The 16,936-nt window shown below is 54.0% G+C and overlaps 1 protein-coding gene across 1 annotated transcript in view; it reads right to left on the bottom strand.

The window, feature by feature from the left end:
* Positions 1-16,936, bottom strand: part of NCOR2 (nuclear receptor corepressor 2) — a 205,428-nt gene that overhangs the window by 158,494 nt on the left and 29,998 nt on the right. Inside the window, 1 exon segment of the mRNA XM_010841409.1 lies at positions 2,325-2,542. Coding sequence (XP_010839711.1) covers positions 2,325-2,429 — 105 coding nt within the window. The 5' untranslated portion in view covers positions 2,430-2,542.

Below are 16,936 nucleotides of genomic sequence, written 5' to 3'. Positions count from 1 at the left end.
GGCAGGAGGGCCGAGCTGGGGCAAAGGAAGGGTGGGATGGCAGGATGGCAGGGCCATGCGGACTCAAGGACTCACCCAGGGGGTGGGGTGGGGGGGGAACCTCCCTGAGGGGGAAGGGGGAGGGTCCCCAAGGGGAAGGGGGAGGGGAGGGCCCCCGCCCCCCGCCAGGCAGCTCTAATGACGATGACAATTTTGCAATTGGACACATGTGCCATAATGCTGTTCCACAGATCATCACGTTTCATCCCCAGGAGAAACCAGGCAACAGATGCTCTCATTACCCCATTTTATGGATGAAAAACCAAGACTCAGAAGCGTTATATAACCCATCCTATTTGCTCACCTGCAAAATGTTCACCCTGGAGCAAGGGCAACTGTATACACAAAGAGCATAAACAAAACCCTCGCCCTAGGGACTTCCTTGGTGGTCCAGTGGCTACGACTTCACACTCCCAGTGCAGCAAGCCTGAGTTCGATCCCCAGTCAAGGAACTGGATCCCACATGCTGCAACTAAGACCCGACATAGCCAAATAAATAAATACTTAAAAAAAAACAAAATAAAGCTTGTCCTGCAAGCACTCAGTGGATGAGAACACTTATTTTTGCTGTTGTGATCATGACAAAGCTGATTATGATAGATAATAATAAATGATCCCCAGGAGCATAGTCCTGGGCCCTGGGCACACAGTAGGTGACCAATAAACAGAAGCATCTTTTACACAGGGGCTCAGAGTCCTTCCCTGGTGGCTCAGTGGTAAAGAATCTATCTGCCAATGTGAAAGATGAAGGTTCAATCCCTGGTCCGGGAAGACCCCCTGAAGGAGGACACGGCAACCCACTCCAGTATTCATGCCTGGAAAATCCCACGGACAGAGGGGCCTGGCGGGCTACAGTCCATGGGGTCACAAACAGTCAGACACCATTTAGCGACTAAGCATGCATACACACAGAGTCCTGAAGCTGAAGCCGACTCTGCCTCCTCACAGTGATTGAACCTGAGGCCTATTATTTAACCTCCCAGCCTCAATCTCCTCGTCTGCACAATGGGAGGATAACGTGAGGTGCTCTTTCATTAGGTTGTTTGTGAGAATTCGATCACTCCATCCAGAATGTGCCTGTTGACCACAGCCAGCTCTCAAAAGCATCTTGGGGCCCAAATTCTCAAGAGGCCCTCAGGCTGGGTCAGTGGGCTCATATGCAAAAACATCTCGATCACGGAGGATGGAAAAGCCCTCCCATGCCATTTCCTTTCAGCGTCTCAGGAGGAGGGACCACGCCACCCGAGAAGAACACACACAGCATGTACAAGCCGGGGCCAGCACAGCCAGCTTCAACCCCGGCTGTGACTGCAGATCCTCACAGTCCCTCGCTGAGTAGCTAGGAGGTCCAGCAGGCGACGCCCAGGACTCTGAGGGCCCTCTGGCAAGCCCCTGAAGATGCAGTATATAGTAAGTGCCCAATAAGTGCCAACAGAGCAGAACCAAAGCTCATCCTCGGCGCCACAGGCAGCTACAGGTGAAGTCAGGAAAGGGGGCCCCCACTAGGAGCTGGACAGAGTCGGGTGCCACTCAGCAAAGCTGATCAAGGAGACTTCTCTGGTGGTCTAGTGGTCAGGATTCTAGGCTTCCAGTGCAGGGGGCTTAGGTTTGATCCCTGGTTGGGGAACTAAGATCTCACATGCCACATGATATGGCCAAAAATTTTTTTAAAAACCTGACCAAGGTCATATCTGCTCCCTCCCCAGCAGGCTACCACCCCCAACATTGGGGCAGCTCTCCCATGAGCAGAACCAACCCCCTGGACCTCCCCCCCCATCGCTGCCCCGCTCATATCAGAGATTCAGAGAATGACACGTGCTGGCCTTGTCATCTGGAAGCTCTGAGCATCACTCAGTGAATAGGTTCCAGGCCCTGAGGATTGAGGAGGGGAGGGTCTGCGAGCCACAGCCCCCAGGAAGTCACTTCAATCCTAAAGCAGGGGAGCCTGGTTGAGGCTGGGCCGACAGTGTATACAGCAGGAGCTCCACATCAACAAGCAAACCCCACAGCAGACCCAGAGGCAGGGATCGCAGCTCAGCCTGGCCCTGGGCTCCACCTTCCCAGCTTTAAAGTGGGAGCTAAGAGATTTTCCCAGATGTCCCGAGGCCTGGCAAGGCCACAGATGTCAGTGGTATCTGCCCTGTCACCCCACTTCCCCACGGGGACAGTGAGCCCTGGCTGGACACCATCGGAGCCACACAAGCGCCAACTCCAAGGAGAAACAGAAACCCAGTGACAAAAGAAAACTCCAAAGGTGACCCCAGGCGAACATCCGTGCCCCTTACCGTGTGCGGCCGGGCGATCTGAACAGGGTAGGAGATGCCGTGGGGCGGGTAGCGGGGCTCGGCGGCCCGCCACGTCTGTGCCACAGGCTGCGTAGATCCCGACATGGTGGTGGGCGTCCAGAGAGGCTCTTGGGCCCCTGTAATCTCCCTCTCAATGGTCAACAACGATTACAAGCCAGTCTTCGTCATCTGCTTGTAGACCACCCTGTCCCAGGCACCTGTGAGAACAGAAAAGAAAGCAAGATCAGCCATGGGGCAGCTGCTCCTGGCAGACCTTGGAGGGGCCCCAAGTCCTTCCTGTGGCCCCTGTGAGGGAGCGAGGGCAGACAGGGGTCTTCCAGGACCCTCCTCCATGCCACCGACACGCTCCCTGCCCACTGACAGCAGAGGGAGACACCAAGTGGTGTTTGAGGCCCCTCCAAACCACAGGCCAGGCCAGCAGCTGCTGCACACGCCACGTGGATGACAGTCGTGCCCTCCCCCACTGCTAAGGTGCTTGCTCAGCAGGCATGGGAACCCCAACTCTACAAGTGCTGCCCTACCTCACTTATGGCCCCCAAGCAATCTCAGCCCACCCAACTGCACCCCGTGGAACCCCAACTCTGTGGACACTGCCCTCACCACCCCTGTGGTCCCCAAGAACTCTCAGACCATCCAACCTCACCCCCATGGAACCTCAACTCTGCGGACACTGACCCCACCACCCCAACGGACCCCTAACACCCTTGACCCACCCAATCTCACCCCAAGTCCTCTGCCACTTTGAGTCACCAGGGCAAAGTTCCCCAAAAGCACCTGGCAGCTCAGTCCCAGGAGGGGACAGGTCCACACGAGCTTGGGGGGACGGTGGTGAACAGGGTCAGCTCGGGAAGAACGCAGGTCACAGTGTGACCACGGGCAGAGCTGGGCCTGCCTGGGCCTCCTGGTGACCCTCGGGTGGGGGAGTGTGACACCGCGATGGGCGACAGGACAAATGTGAGGTTGGCCGGGATGTGAGCTGAGAGCGAGGGCACTGGGAACCCAAGGGCCACGTTGGGGAAACAGCCGAGGACACGGCCCCAAGGGGGCCCCAGGCGGCTCCTGGGGGCCAGGGGAAGGATAGCCTCCGCAGGGGAGAAACCACGCCTGTGTCCGCAACGGAAGGAATCTCAAGAAACAGTCCACTGGCTTTCCAGATGGAAAAACTAAGACTCAGAAAGAAGAAAGGACTCCAGGCAAGAGAGCAAGAGAGCCTGTGGCCAGAAGAGGCCTTTGCCCAGGAATCTCTGGGGGGCCCCCCCTCTCCCCAGGCTCCTTCTCTCCCTTCTTTGCTGGCCACTGCTGCAGGCAGCCTCCCCAGGATTGTAACTGGTTCCTCCACGCAAGCCAGGATTGAGAGCCTGGCAGGTCCTGGGCCCCCTCCACACTGGGCCACTCTGAAAGGGGGTGTCCACTCAGAAACACCAGCACCACACACAGGAGGAAGAGGGTGGTTAACAGAACAGAAGGAAAGACCTGGGAGGTTGGGGGCAGCTCTGGTGATGTGGAATCTTCTGCTTGTCCCTGTAGCTAAGAGGACAGTGCCTTCTGAAAGGGGAAGGGAGGAAGACCATGGGTTGTTACATTTGTATTGTTTAAGAGCCAAATAAATCATACCCAACATCAAAAATAAAAGAAAAAGGGTGTCCATCAGGCCCCCACCAAGTGCAATGCCCCACTCACAGCCCCTCCTCAAAAGCTGAGGAAAATCCAAGATGGTGCAAGCGCTCAACACCTGGATGTCCCCAGGTAGGGCTGGGGTTGCACCTCACATGTACCCCCTCAGCTCCCTGAAATTTCATCACAATGTCCCTCATCACCCTGCCCTCCACTGACGACCATCCTTCTCCAAGGGCATGGACACCCCAAAACCCTCCACTGGTGCTCTGCCCACTGAAGATCTGATGTGGAGGGATGTTAAGAGGGAAGAAGGAGATCATGGTGGTCAGAAGAGGAACAAACCCCTCTCCCCTCCATCTGGGGGCCCTGACTGCTTCCTGCTCTCCACCCCCATCACCTGCTACAGTAGACTTGACTTTCCTTTCAGGAACCATCTTCCCTCTCCAGACTCCAGGAGTGATCACATGATCCAGGCCTGGCCAATCAGATTCCTGCTTCCCCTGGACCAATGATTGGCTCAGGGATTGGCATGTGACCCAATATGAGCCAATGAGAGTCGTTGAGTCTTGAGACTTTGAGAAGGAACCAGAAAGAGGCACTCTCCACTGGGGCTGTAAGCTAGGAGGATGAAACCTTGGGGGTCTTGTGGGGCCACTGCATGGCAGAAACCTATCCAAGAACATACCCCTAGACAGGCAAAAGTGAAGGGTGGCGAGAGAACAGTCGGGTCCTGATGACAGCCATGCCTGAAGGCAGCTCAAAGCTTGCTTCTTCATTCAGGGAAGTCAAGGCTCTCCTTCTATGCATTTTGCTTTGGCCAGCCCAACCTGGGTTTCTGCCACTTGCCATCAAAAGTTCTGACTCCTCCAGAGCATGAAGGAGTCTTGGAGCAGGCAACCTTTCCATCGGGTGCTGTCCAGCCTTCTACCACTGCAAAGCCAAAGAATTCAGAGCCAAAACTGCCACCCTACAACCACTGTAGGAGAAAAGCCCACATGGACTTCTCCCAGCCATCGAGACAGGATAAACCGTGTAACTCTTAAGAACGTGGGAACAAGTCCCACCCAGCAAACAGGAGCTACTACGACTACAACCACTAGCACTGTCACTGCAGTAGCCGCAGCCCGGTGACAGCGATGTGGAAGGGAGACCAGGCACACCAAGAGCAATTTGGCATCTGTCCTGGAGCCCAGAGACAAGAGACTGGCCTCCGGAGAGGGGTCAGTTGTGGCCACCAGTGCTGGACCCAGTTCCAGAATTCCTTTTGTCCCAGCTTGTCACAAAGCCCAGCAGACCCTGGTGGTCCGATGCAGCAAAGCCAATTCTATCCCAGCTTCTCTCTGGGTTTTAAACCCAGAGAGGCCAGCACGAGGACGAGGCCAGCAGCTGGGCAGGTAGAAGTCGGTTCTGCTTGCCTTTCCTCTCAGAGCACCACGGGCAACTTCCAAATTGCTCTGTGGCTTTGCATTGCACAAGGTGGTGAGAAGTCTGATGTCCCCACAGCTTTTCTACCCTTCTCTGTCTAATGAAATGCCGACTAGGGATGGCAGCCCTGGACAGGTGCTCACATTGTGGACTGCACAAGGGCTCCAGAAGCCAGGGGAGTGACACCTTTTCAAACCAGCCCTGGAGAATCCCTGGCCACCCCCCCCCACCCTCCTCAAGCCCAGCCTGGCTGGCTTCCCACTCCATCAACACAGAGCATCCACCACCAAGGGGCTGCCACCCCTGCCACCCACCTGCCAAAGGCACTCCACCAGCTCCCTGGTCCAGCATCCTCAGATGCAGGTTGTCCCCAAAGCCAGAGGCCCCTTGGGGCCTCATGCTGCTTACACTCACCACGAGCTTATTTCAATAAGCTCAATTTCTATCCCTCCCAACCTCAGCCACATTTTTTTGCCAACTTGAAAAAAAAAATTTTTTTTAGGAGAATAAGTCTGGCAGCTCCTCAAAATGTTAAACATAGAATTACCGTATGACCCAGCAATTCCACTCCTAGGCATAGACCCAAAAGAATGGAAAACAGAGATTCAAACAAATCAGTGTACACGCACATATTCACAACACCACTATTCACTATAGTCAAAGGTGGAAACCACCCAAGGGTCCGTCAATGGATGAGGGGATAAATCAACGGAACACAGTCTACCCCTATGATGGAGTATGATTCAGCTCTAAGAAGGAACAAAACACGGACACCCACCACAACGTGGATGGACCTTGCAAACAGGATGCTGAGTGACAGAAGCCAGACACGAAAGGACAAACAGTGGATGATTCCACTGATGTGAGATGTCCAGAACAGTAAATCCACAGAGACAGAAAACAGGTTGGTGGTTGCCAGGGGCAAGGGGTGGGATGGAGGTGGGGAGGGTGCTGATAGATGTAAGGGTTACCAGGCAAGTTTTGAAACTAGATAAAGGTGGTGTTTGCATAACATCGGGGGATTAAGTTTTTACTTCATCAGCAATGTTGGGAGGTGCAGAACAAGAAAAAGTATACATTGCTTCACCAAAGACAAGGGTGCAGGGAGGACTTTCCTGGTGGTCTAGTGGCCAGGACTCCACGATCCCAATGCAGGGGGCCCAGGTTCGATCCCTGGTCAGGAAACTAGATCCCACATGCTGCAACTAAGAGTTTGCATGCCACAACTAAAGATCCCACGTGCTGCAACAAAGTTCGAAGATCTCACATGCTGCAGCTAAGACCCGGCGCAGCCAAATAAATTAACATAAAGACAAGGCGAGGAGAGGATGAGCGAGACCCATGGGGCAACGTAGGGGGTCCCCTGAATCTGGCCTTGGCTGAACGAGGTTCTGAGAACAGGATCCAGGTTAGAGCAGGAAAGCGATGCAGTGGCCCCAACATCACTGCAATCCGGGGCTTTGGGGTCAGGAGGGGATGGTGGCATCCATTGTTCTCCAGACACTTTGAGGTCCCCACTCAGAGCTCAGCCCCAAGCTACTGAATGAGGCAGGGTCCAGGCCACAGATGGTCTTGGCGCTCCGGCAGGGTGCGGCAGAGAGCAGACAAGCAGTAAATAGTGACCTCTGAGTGCAGGCTGGGGGCTCTGCAAGCCTTGAGGAGGGCAAGAGGGAGCCAGGGAGAACCTCCTGGAGTGTGAACAAGACACAGCCGGGGGAGGGGTAAGTAGATGGGGCTCTAGGCAGAGGCCACCACCTAAGCAAGAGCCCAGAGACCAGAACAGGCACTGTGTGCTTGAGAAATTCCTCGAGTCATTCAAGGCCCATGGGCCACGGAAAGGGTGGATTTTGTTTGAAAGGCAGTGGGGAGCTACAGAAGGTGGTTGACGAAGAGAGGAAAGGGCCGGAGTGTTTGATAAGCAGGCGCCGTGAAGAGCAAGCGTGGAACCAGGAGGCCAGGGTACGGGGGTGGGGGGGTTATCACAAGATACGTGAGATGATGCTGTGGGATTGGGGCAGCAGGGACCAAGAAGCAGAAGCAGACTGTGTGGAAGGTGGGAAGGAGACTGCCGGCCTCAGAAACACCTTGCTCTGGGGGTGAAGAAGGCCATGCGTTCCCCCAGGGATGGGGGCTGTGGTTCCCCTCCTCTGGCAAGACGCCTCGGGGCTCTGATCCTCTATTTCCTCAATGGCAGACGGGAAGCATGCGTGTTCCTGCTCCACGGACCCAGGAGGACAGCATGCTTGTGAAGTGATGCCTGGTGAACAGAAGGTGCTCAATAAGGCAAACTCACCCAGGTCAGGGTTCCAGGGAGAAGAGGGGGTGCTCTGGTGAGGTTAAGGGCTTGCTTCACCAGGCGGCGTAGGACACTCCTGAGCCCCATGGGACGGGGAGACCACAAGCCCCGCTGGGCCTCGCACATCCAAACCACAAAACACGGCAGGGGCAACTCCCCTGCTGCCCTGCGGAATCAGCCTGAGGAAGGCTGCAAACTGGGGCTCCCATGCACATGGCAGGGACCCCCAGCACGCCTGCCCCAGAGGAGACACCTGGCCAGAGCCAGGAAGCCGCCCTGGAGAGCCCTATAGGCTGTGGCTCTGATTTGGCAGCAACCCCACAACGCTGCCAACCCCACGTTCCGCATCCACAGAGAGAACTCACCACTGCCTTGGATTCTGTGCCTGCCTCTGCGGCCTCCCGTGAGCCTAGCACAGCACCGGGCACACAGCAGCTGCTCCATGAATGAACTTCTGGGAGATGAACACCAGTAACACGAGGTGAGGACAGAGCCCACCACACCCGCATCCTCAGTCCCCAGCCCTGCTGGGGAGAGGTCTCTTTCTTTGGGTGGGGGGAGGGTAAGTTTCCATCCTGCCCTGACATCCCTCTGAGGCCCCAGGCAAGACAGCCAGGGAGGCCATACCAAGCACACTCCGTGGACTTTTCGTATCCCAAGCAGCCTGGCTCATAGGAGGGTGGATCACGGCTGCCGGGGCTGGGATGTCTCTGAGAGCTCAGGGAAGTGGGGGGATTGCTTGTTAAGAGCCCAGAACTGAAGCTGAAATGTGTCTGGGACCCTTCAGACCTGAGCCTTGGAAGATGAAAGGGGAGCTGTCTGCACAGCACGTGCCTGACATTTTCTTGGAGCTAATGGGCACCCACGCTGGAAATTGCAGCGGGTGGAGGAGCCTCAGAATTTAAAATCAGCTGCCAGGCAGGAGCGAGGAGGCCCCCAGCACAAGCACACGAGCACTCGTCAGAACCCTCCACTGAGCTCAGAGCAGCCACCAGTCTCACAGAAGGGACATGGTCTATGACACCGCCATCCCCACCCAGACTGTCTCGGGTCAGAGACACACAGATGATCTGGGAGCCTGTAGGCAGAGGCCTCGTTGGTCTCTTCAGTGTCTGACACACAGTTGTTCAGTCACGAAGTCCTGTCCAACTCTTTGTGACCCATGGACTGTAGCCTGCCAGGCTCCTCTGTCCATGGGGATTCTACAGGCAAGAATACTGGAGTGGGTTGCCCTGCCCTCCTCCAGGGGATCTTCCCAACCCAGGAATCGAACCTGAGTCTCCTGCATTGGCAGGCAGATTTTTTATTGCTGAGCCACCAGGGAAGCTCATCTGACACACAGTAGCTCCTCCATAAACATTTAAGTGACAGCTGAATCCCCCACAAGGCGCATGGTGCACACAGTAGGTGTATTGTTTTCCTGGAGCCACTGTAACAAATTGCCACAAACTGAAGGGCTAAAGACAGGGGAAATGGATCTTCTCACTGATCTGGAGGCCAGAAGTCCAAAATCAGGGTGTCAACAAGGCCACACTCCCTCCAGAGGCTCCAGGGGAGGACCTTTTCCTGGCTCTTCCAGCTCCTGGTGGCTCCAGGTTTCCTTAGCTTGTGGCCCCACCGCTCCAATCTCTGCCCACCTTCACATGGCCTTTTTTTCTTTGTGTCTGTCTTCATTTTGGCCTCCTCTTCTTTTTGGCCATACCATGCAGTATGCGGGATCTTAGTTCCCCGACAAGGGATTGAACCTGTGTGCCTAACATTGGGAGTGCAGAGTCTTAACCAGGACCTGGCCTCCTCTTCTTATAAGGATTCCACTTATATTGGACTTAAGGCCTAGCCTCTCCAGTGTGACCTCAACTTAACTAATTACATCTACAAAGATCCTCTCTTCCAATAAAGTCACACTCATAGGTTCCAGGTGGACATGAACTTGAGGAGGACACCACTTAACCCAATACAAAGCACTCTAAATCACTTCAGTCAAGTCTGACTCTGTGCAATCCTATTGACTGTAGCCCCCAGACTCCTCTGTCCATGGGGATTCTCCAGGCAAGAATATTGGACTGGGTTGCCATGCCCTCCTCCAGGGGATCTTCCCGACCCAGGAATTGAACCCACATCTCTTATGTCTCCTGCATTGGCAGATGGGTTCTTTACCACTAGCGCCACCTGGAAAGCCCCAACCCAAAACAGCAAGGTGCTCAATATGTGCTTTGTTCACTGCTATATCTCCGAGCCTAGCACAAAGAGGCATTCAGTGGCCCAAGGAGAATGGAGACCTGGAAGCCAGCACTGGGGCGCGGGTGGAGAGATGGGACAGGACTTGAAGATAAAAACAGTTCTGGAATGTGAGGTGAAGATGCTGCATAAACACCAGCTAGAATGAAGCTGACTATTCACACTTTGTGTTTCTAGCTTTTGACATAAAATTTGGGAATAGGCCATCTATTTGAAGGTTGCCTTCAGCAGGGGCTTATGGTGCAGAATGAATGCCCAGGAACCCGACTCTGAATCAAGTAATGAGATAAAGGTGGGAAGTTGTGTGGGTGAGCCTCATCTGGCCTGGCCCATAGGAGCCAGAACAGCCCATGTGGATGGGGGCACAGGCAGAGATCCTGCCCGGTGCCCTGGCCACCCCCTACTGTCAACCATGATTTATAGGCACCTCTTGTTGGGCTTCCCTGGTAGCTCAGATAGTAAAGAATCTGCCTGCAATGCAGGAGACCCGGGTTCAATCTGTGGGTTGGGAAGATCTCCTGGAGAAGGGCATGGCTACCCACTCCAGTATTCTTGCCTGGAAAATTCCATGGATAGAGGAGCCTGGTGGGCTACAGTCCATGGGGTCACAAAGAGGTGGACACGACTGAGTGATTAACACTTTCACTTTCACTTGTGGGACAGGTACCAGCACACAGCAGCAAGTGACAGACTCAAACTCCCCGCCCACCATCTCAGAACTGGTGTTCCAGGAGGTGACACGAGAATAACTATAGGATGGCGGACAGTGTTTGCGCTATGGAGAAAAGCAGAAGTGTGGAGTAGGTAGGCAGGGGATAGGGGCTGGGGTGCAGTTTTAAAGTGGGTGCTCAGGGACAGGCTCACCAAAAGGTGTCCTCAGGCAAACACGTGGAGGAGGAGAGAGAGGAAACCGTGTAGATGTCTTGGATGGGCGTTCCAGGCAGAGGGAACGGCGAGTGCAAAGGCCCTGAGGTAGGAACAGCAGGGAGACCCAGACGGTGAGAGTGGAGGTCACACGGGGCTTTCACTCCAAGTGAGAAGAGAAGGATGACGCCCTGTGGGCTGGGGCGATGTGAAGGGTCTCCTACGCTAGGCCTGCCCCCGCATCTCTGTGCTCAAGCTGTGCCCCCTGTCTACAGCCATGGGCGCAGGCCTCTGTGCACTGGATGCAGGTAAAAGGGCTGGCCCACCCATAATCCTAACACTATTAAAGCCACTGTCCAGGGACTTCCCTAGTGGTCTGGAGGTTAAAACTCTGTGCTGCCAATGCAGGGGACAGAGGTTCAATCCCCAGATGGAGAACTAAGATCCCACCTGCCAAGCAGTGCAGGAAAAAAAAAAAAAACACCATCCAGGATCCTACAGAAATGGGCCCCTGCCCACCTTGGCAACTCCAGCAAGAAGACCAACCTCCCTGTTCCTCACCTGGCAAAGAGGTCACTGGGCTCCCTAAGGAGGAGCCAGGACCCCAACCACAGCCTGTCCTTGGCCCTGCCCAAGGGGCGGTGGTCCAGAGTGGCCAAAGGTCACCATTCTCAGAGTCAGCTCAATGTGCCGCCCATAGGGGTGCCACCTGCCACCCCCCACCAAGCTGGTACCAGGTTAGACAAACCCAAGCCAACGGGAATCTCCACACATTCTGGCCAATCAGGAAATTATTTGGGTATCTACAATGTACAAGCAGTATTCCAAACACTGGAGCTACAGCAGTGAACCAGTCAGACAAACTGCCTGCCAATCAGAGCTGACATCCAGTGACTGGCCGGTCCCAACAGGGAAAGCTCCCAGCCAGGTACTCAAAGGAGATGGATGGATGGAAGAGGAAGGAGAAATGAGTGGATGGATGGAGGGATGGATAGATGGGATAGAGTGGGGGACGGATGGATGAAGGTGATGAATGAGGTGAGTGACGGATGCATGGAGGGTAAGATGGATGAGGGAGGGAGGGGAGAGGGAAGAAGGAAGGATGGGTGGGTGAGGGGTGGATGGATAGGTGGATGGATGGATGGATGGATGAAGGGATGGATGGGGAAGGATGGATGGATGGATGGATAGATGGAGAGGGGATGAATGGATGATGAAGGTGATGAATGAGATGAGTGAGGAATGGATGGAGGGTTGAGTAGACAAGGGAGGAAGGAAGGATGGATGGATGGATGGATGGATAGGTGGGTGGATGAAGGGATGGATGGACGAAGCATGGAAGGATGGGTGGATGGATGGATAGATGGATGGATGAAGGGATGGATGGATGAAGCGTGGAAGGATGGATGGATGGATGAAGCAAGGGAAGGATGTATGGATGGATAGATGATGGATGAAGGGATGGATGGATGAAGTGGGGGATGGATGGATGGATGGATGAAACAAGGGAAGGATGGATGGATGGATAGATGGATGGATGAAGGGATAGATGGATGAAGGGGGGAAGGATGGATGGATGGATGGATGGATAGATGGAGAGGGGATGAATGGATGATGAAGGTGATGAATGAGATGAGTGAGGAATGGATGGAGGGTTGAGTAGACAAGGGAGGAAGGATGGATGGATGGATGGATGGGTGGATGGATGAAGGGATGGATGGATGAAGCATGGAAGGATGGGTGGATGGATGGATGGATGGATGAAGGGATGGATGGATGAAGCGTGGAAGGATGGATGGATGGATGAAGGGATGGATGGATGAAGCAAGGGAAGGATGGATGGATGGATAGATGGATGGATGAAGGGATGGATGGATGAAGTGTGGAAGGATGGATGGATGGATGGATGAAGGGATGGATGGATGAAGGGATGGATGGAGGAAGCGGAGGATGGATGGATGGATGGATGAAGCGAGGGAAAGATGGATGGATGGATAGATGGATAGATGAAGGGATGGATGGATGAAAGGATGGATGGATGAATCGAGGGAAGAATGGATGGATGGATGGATGGATGGATTGGTGGATGGATGGATGGATACATGGATGGATGAAGTGGGGGAAGGATGGATGGATGGATAGATGGATGGATGAAGGGATTGATGGATGAAGCGGGGGAAGGATGGATAGATGGATGGATGGATGAAGGGATGGATGGATGAAACGAGGGAAGGATGGATGAATGGATGGATGGATGGATGGATGGATAGGTAGATGGATGGATGGATAGATGGATGGATAAGGGAGGGGAGGATGGATAAATGGATGGATGGATGAAGGTGGGGATAGATGGATGGATGGATGGATGAAGGGATGGATGGATGGATAAGGGGGAAAGGAAGGATGGATGGATAGATGGAGAGGGGTGATGGATGGATGAAGGTGATGAGTGAGATGAGTGAGGAATGGATGGGTGGATAAGGGAGGAAGGATGATGGAGGGATGGATGAAGGGGGGGATGGATGGACGGATGGATGGATGGACTAATCAACCAATGGATATCAATTCAAGTGTTCCACTTTTCAGAGGTTACTTTTTTAACCAACTCCCAGAGCCAAGCATGTTTTTATTCCACTAATATCCCCCCATCAGGCTTCCTGCCAGCCGCCATGGGGGACACAGATGAGCACCATCATCCCCATGAGCACCCTCCCAAGTCCACACAAGTGCTCCCCAAGCCCCAGGATGCTGGGCACAGAAACCCAGGGGGAAAGCTGCCTCTGATTCCAATCTCCAGAATCCCAGTGGGATGGACTCAAGGCCCACCCTCCCCTGGGCACCACTCTCCTCAACCCACAGCCAGCACCCCTTCCTCCTGGAGAAGAGGAGAAAAGGAAAGCCCGTTGACTGCAGCCTCAGAAACATTTTCCTTGTGGCCAATGGGATTCACAGCCCTGGGTATCACGACACATCACGCCACACTCAGGCACCAAGCAATAGCCAGAAAAACAGCTTCCAGTGGGTCCAGAATGTGGCATATACCCCCAGATATGTTTTCATTGGACAGATTTCCAGGGACCTGCTCCCCTTCTCCCCATCCAGCTGAGCCAGGCCCCAGGGACCAGCTCAACATGAAGCATTATCAAGAGAGTTCACAGAAACACCCCTAATTTCTGGCTTCTCTGAAAACTAGGGACTCACACACATTGCAGGCAGGGATGTAAAATGGTGCAGTCTCTGCGAAAAACAGTCTGGCAGCACCTCACGAAGATAAACACAGAGATACCGTGTGACCCAGCAAGTCTACTCCCAGGCATACAGCCCAAAAAATGAAAGCAGGTGATGAAATAAAACAAACACGAATGTTCAGAGCAGCGCTATTCACAACAGCCAAGAAACAGAAACAACCCAAACATTCTTCAACTGATGAGTGGGTAAATAGACTGTGACGGATCCATTCACTGGAATATTATTTAGCTATAAAAATGGACACATAAGGCTTCCCTGGTGGCTCAGTGGTAGAGAATCCTCCTGCCAATGCAGGAGACTTGGGTTCGATCTCTGATCCTGGAAGATCCCACATGCTGCGGACCAACTAAACCCATGCGTCACAACTGCCGAGCCTAAATTCTAGAGCCTGGGAGCTGTAACTACTGAGCCCATGAGCCGCAGCCACTGAAGCCTCGAGCCCCAGAGCCTGTGCTCCACGAGAGAAGCCACCACAATGAGAAGCCCCAGCACCACAACTAGAGAGTAGCCCCCACTCGGTGCAATTGGAGAAAAGTATGCGAAGCAATGAAGACCCAGTGCAGCCAAAAAGAAATTAAATTATTTTTAAAAGGGGGGAAGATATAAAAATCATGAAAATATTATGCCGAAAGGAAGAAGCACGTATTGAATGATGCCATTTATGCAAAATGTCCAAAAGAGGCAAATCCCCTGAGTTAGATGTAGGCTGGTGCCTACCAGAGGCTGGGGGAGGGGAGGATGGGAAGTGACTGTTAATAGGTATTAGGTTTCCCTTCGGAGAAGACAATGGCACCCCACTCCAGTCCATGGGGTCGCTAAGACACGACTGAGCAACTTCACTTTCACTCTTCACTTACATGCATTGGAGAAGGACATGGCAACCCACTCCAGTGTTCGTGCCTGGAGAATCCCAGGGATGGGGGAGCCTGGTGGGCTGCCGTCTATGGGGTTGCACAGAGTCAGACACGACTGAAGCGACTTAGCAGCAGCAGCAGCAGCAGAGTTCCCTTGGGATGATGAACACATTTTAGGATGAGACAGTGGTGACGGTGTGGCACGCCACTGAATCTATTACACATCCACGAACCATACACTTTAATATGGTTCAAATGGTAAATCTTATGTGTATTTTTCCGCAACAAAATCATTTAGGGGCATGACCAGCTGGAGGTGAGCAGGGGTCACCCACGTGAGATGGATACCCCTCTCTGCTGATTGCCATGTCCCCTCGCAGTCTGCTCTATCTGTTTATATCCCCAGCCTGAAACAGGACTAGGTGACCTAGAGCACAGTTCCCCTTCCCCTTCGGGCCTGGCTGTATGGATGGAGCTCTCGCCTCCACCATCACTTCCCAGGAACCCTCCCCCAACTCCAGCTCCCCAACCTGGGTTCCCAAAAGCCTCTCTCTCCCTGCCACCCCCATGGGCCCAACGCCACGCACCACTGCCGTCTGTTTACCCACTGTCTCCCAGAGCCCGGAGAGAGCTCACAGCCAGCAGTTTGAGCCCTATCTTAGATCACCTGCATAGCAGGAGCCCTGAAGGCTGTGGGCCGAGTCACAGCCCCTCAGGCACTAAGGGAAAAGGTGGTGCCCTGCAGCAGGTCACCCTTACCCTAGAGATGCACGCTGTCACCAAGCCACCACCTGCCCACACACCGCCAAGTGTGGAAAGCTGACAACTAGGTTCAACTTCCAATTCTGCTACTATGTGGCTGTGTGACCCTGGACACAATAGGGACCTCTCTGGGCTTTTTTTTTTTTGGTTGGGGTGGGCCCTCGATGCTGTGCCTGGGCCTTCTCTAGTTGCAGCAAGAGGGGGCGACTCCTCATTGTGATGCATGGGCTTCTCACTGCGGTGGCTTCTCTTATTGCAGAGCACAGGCTCTGGGCACACAGGCTTTGGTAGTTGCACTCGGACTCAGTAGTTGTGGCTCGAGGACTCTAGAACTTTGGCTCAGTAGCTGTGGCACATGGGTTTTAGTTGCTCTGGGGCATGTGGAATCTTCCCGGGTCAGGGATCAAACCCAGGGCTCCTGCACTGGCAGGCAGATTCTTCTCCATTGTATCACCAGGGAAGTCCTCTCTGAGCTTTATTAACATCCCATCTGTCAAACTCTCTCCCTAGGGCCAGTAGAAAGATGACTCTTTGGGGAAAGATCTATGGAAAGCTCAACACCCATAAATGAGTCCCCAGAGACATCCCTGGTAGTCCAATGGTTAAGAATTCACCTTCTAAGGCAGGGGACAAGAGTTCGATCCCTGGTCAGGGAACTAAGATCCCACATGCCACGAGGCAACTAATAAGCCCTTGTCTGAGACAATGCTCCGCAATGAAGATGGGGAATGCTGCAACTAAGACCCGAAGCAGTCATAAATAAAACTTAAAAGATATTTTTAAATAATAATGAGCCCCCCAAATCAGAGCTAAGGCTGTTACCACCCTGCATTGCTCCAAATACTAGGGGCAGGAAGGGAGGCAAGTTAACAACCATGATGGCGCTGATGTTACCGGCAGAGGTAGTTACCGTGACTGTCTCCGTGATGCAGATAAGCAAACTTAAGCTGGGGGAAGAGCCGACCAAATGGTGCAGTGAGTCCGTAATTAGGAGGTTGGACGGGACAGGGGAGCCCCACACCTGATGACGGAGAAAGTAGAGGGCTGATTCCCCGCCGTGAGCAGGGCCTCGCACAGTCTGGAAACAAGAAGGAGGGGGCTGCCCTTCCCCGCCCTGCGAACTTGGCCGCGGGGCAGCTCACTCAACACCCTCTCGTTACAGATGGGAAACTGAGGCCGGAAAAGGGTCAGCAGGCTGTTGCCTCAAGGCCAGACTCCGCCCTCCTGAACTGGATCACTCTGCCCTAGCGGTGCAGGCAGGCGTCTGGGACAGGGGCGGGGGCGGG

The sequence above is a fragment of the Bison bison genome, unplaced genomic scaffold (assembly GCF_000754665.1).
Source record: "Bison bison bison isolate TAMUID 2011002044 unplaced genomic scaffold, Bison_UMD1.0 scf7180017864160, whole genome shotgun sequence".
NCBI classification, from domain to species: domain Eukaryota; kingdom Metazoa; phylum Chordata; class Mammalia; order Artiodactyla; family Bovidae; genus Bison; species Bison bison.
This window is presented reverse-complemented; position numbering and strand designations above follow the sequence as displayed.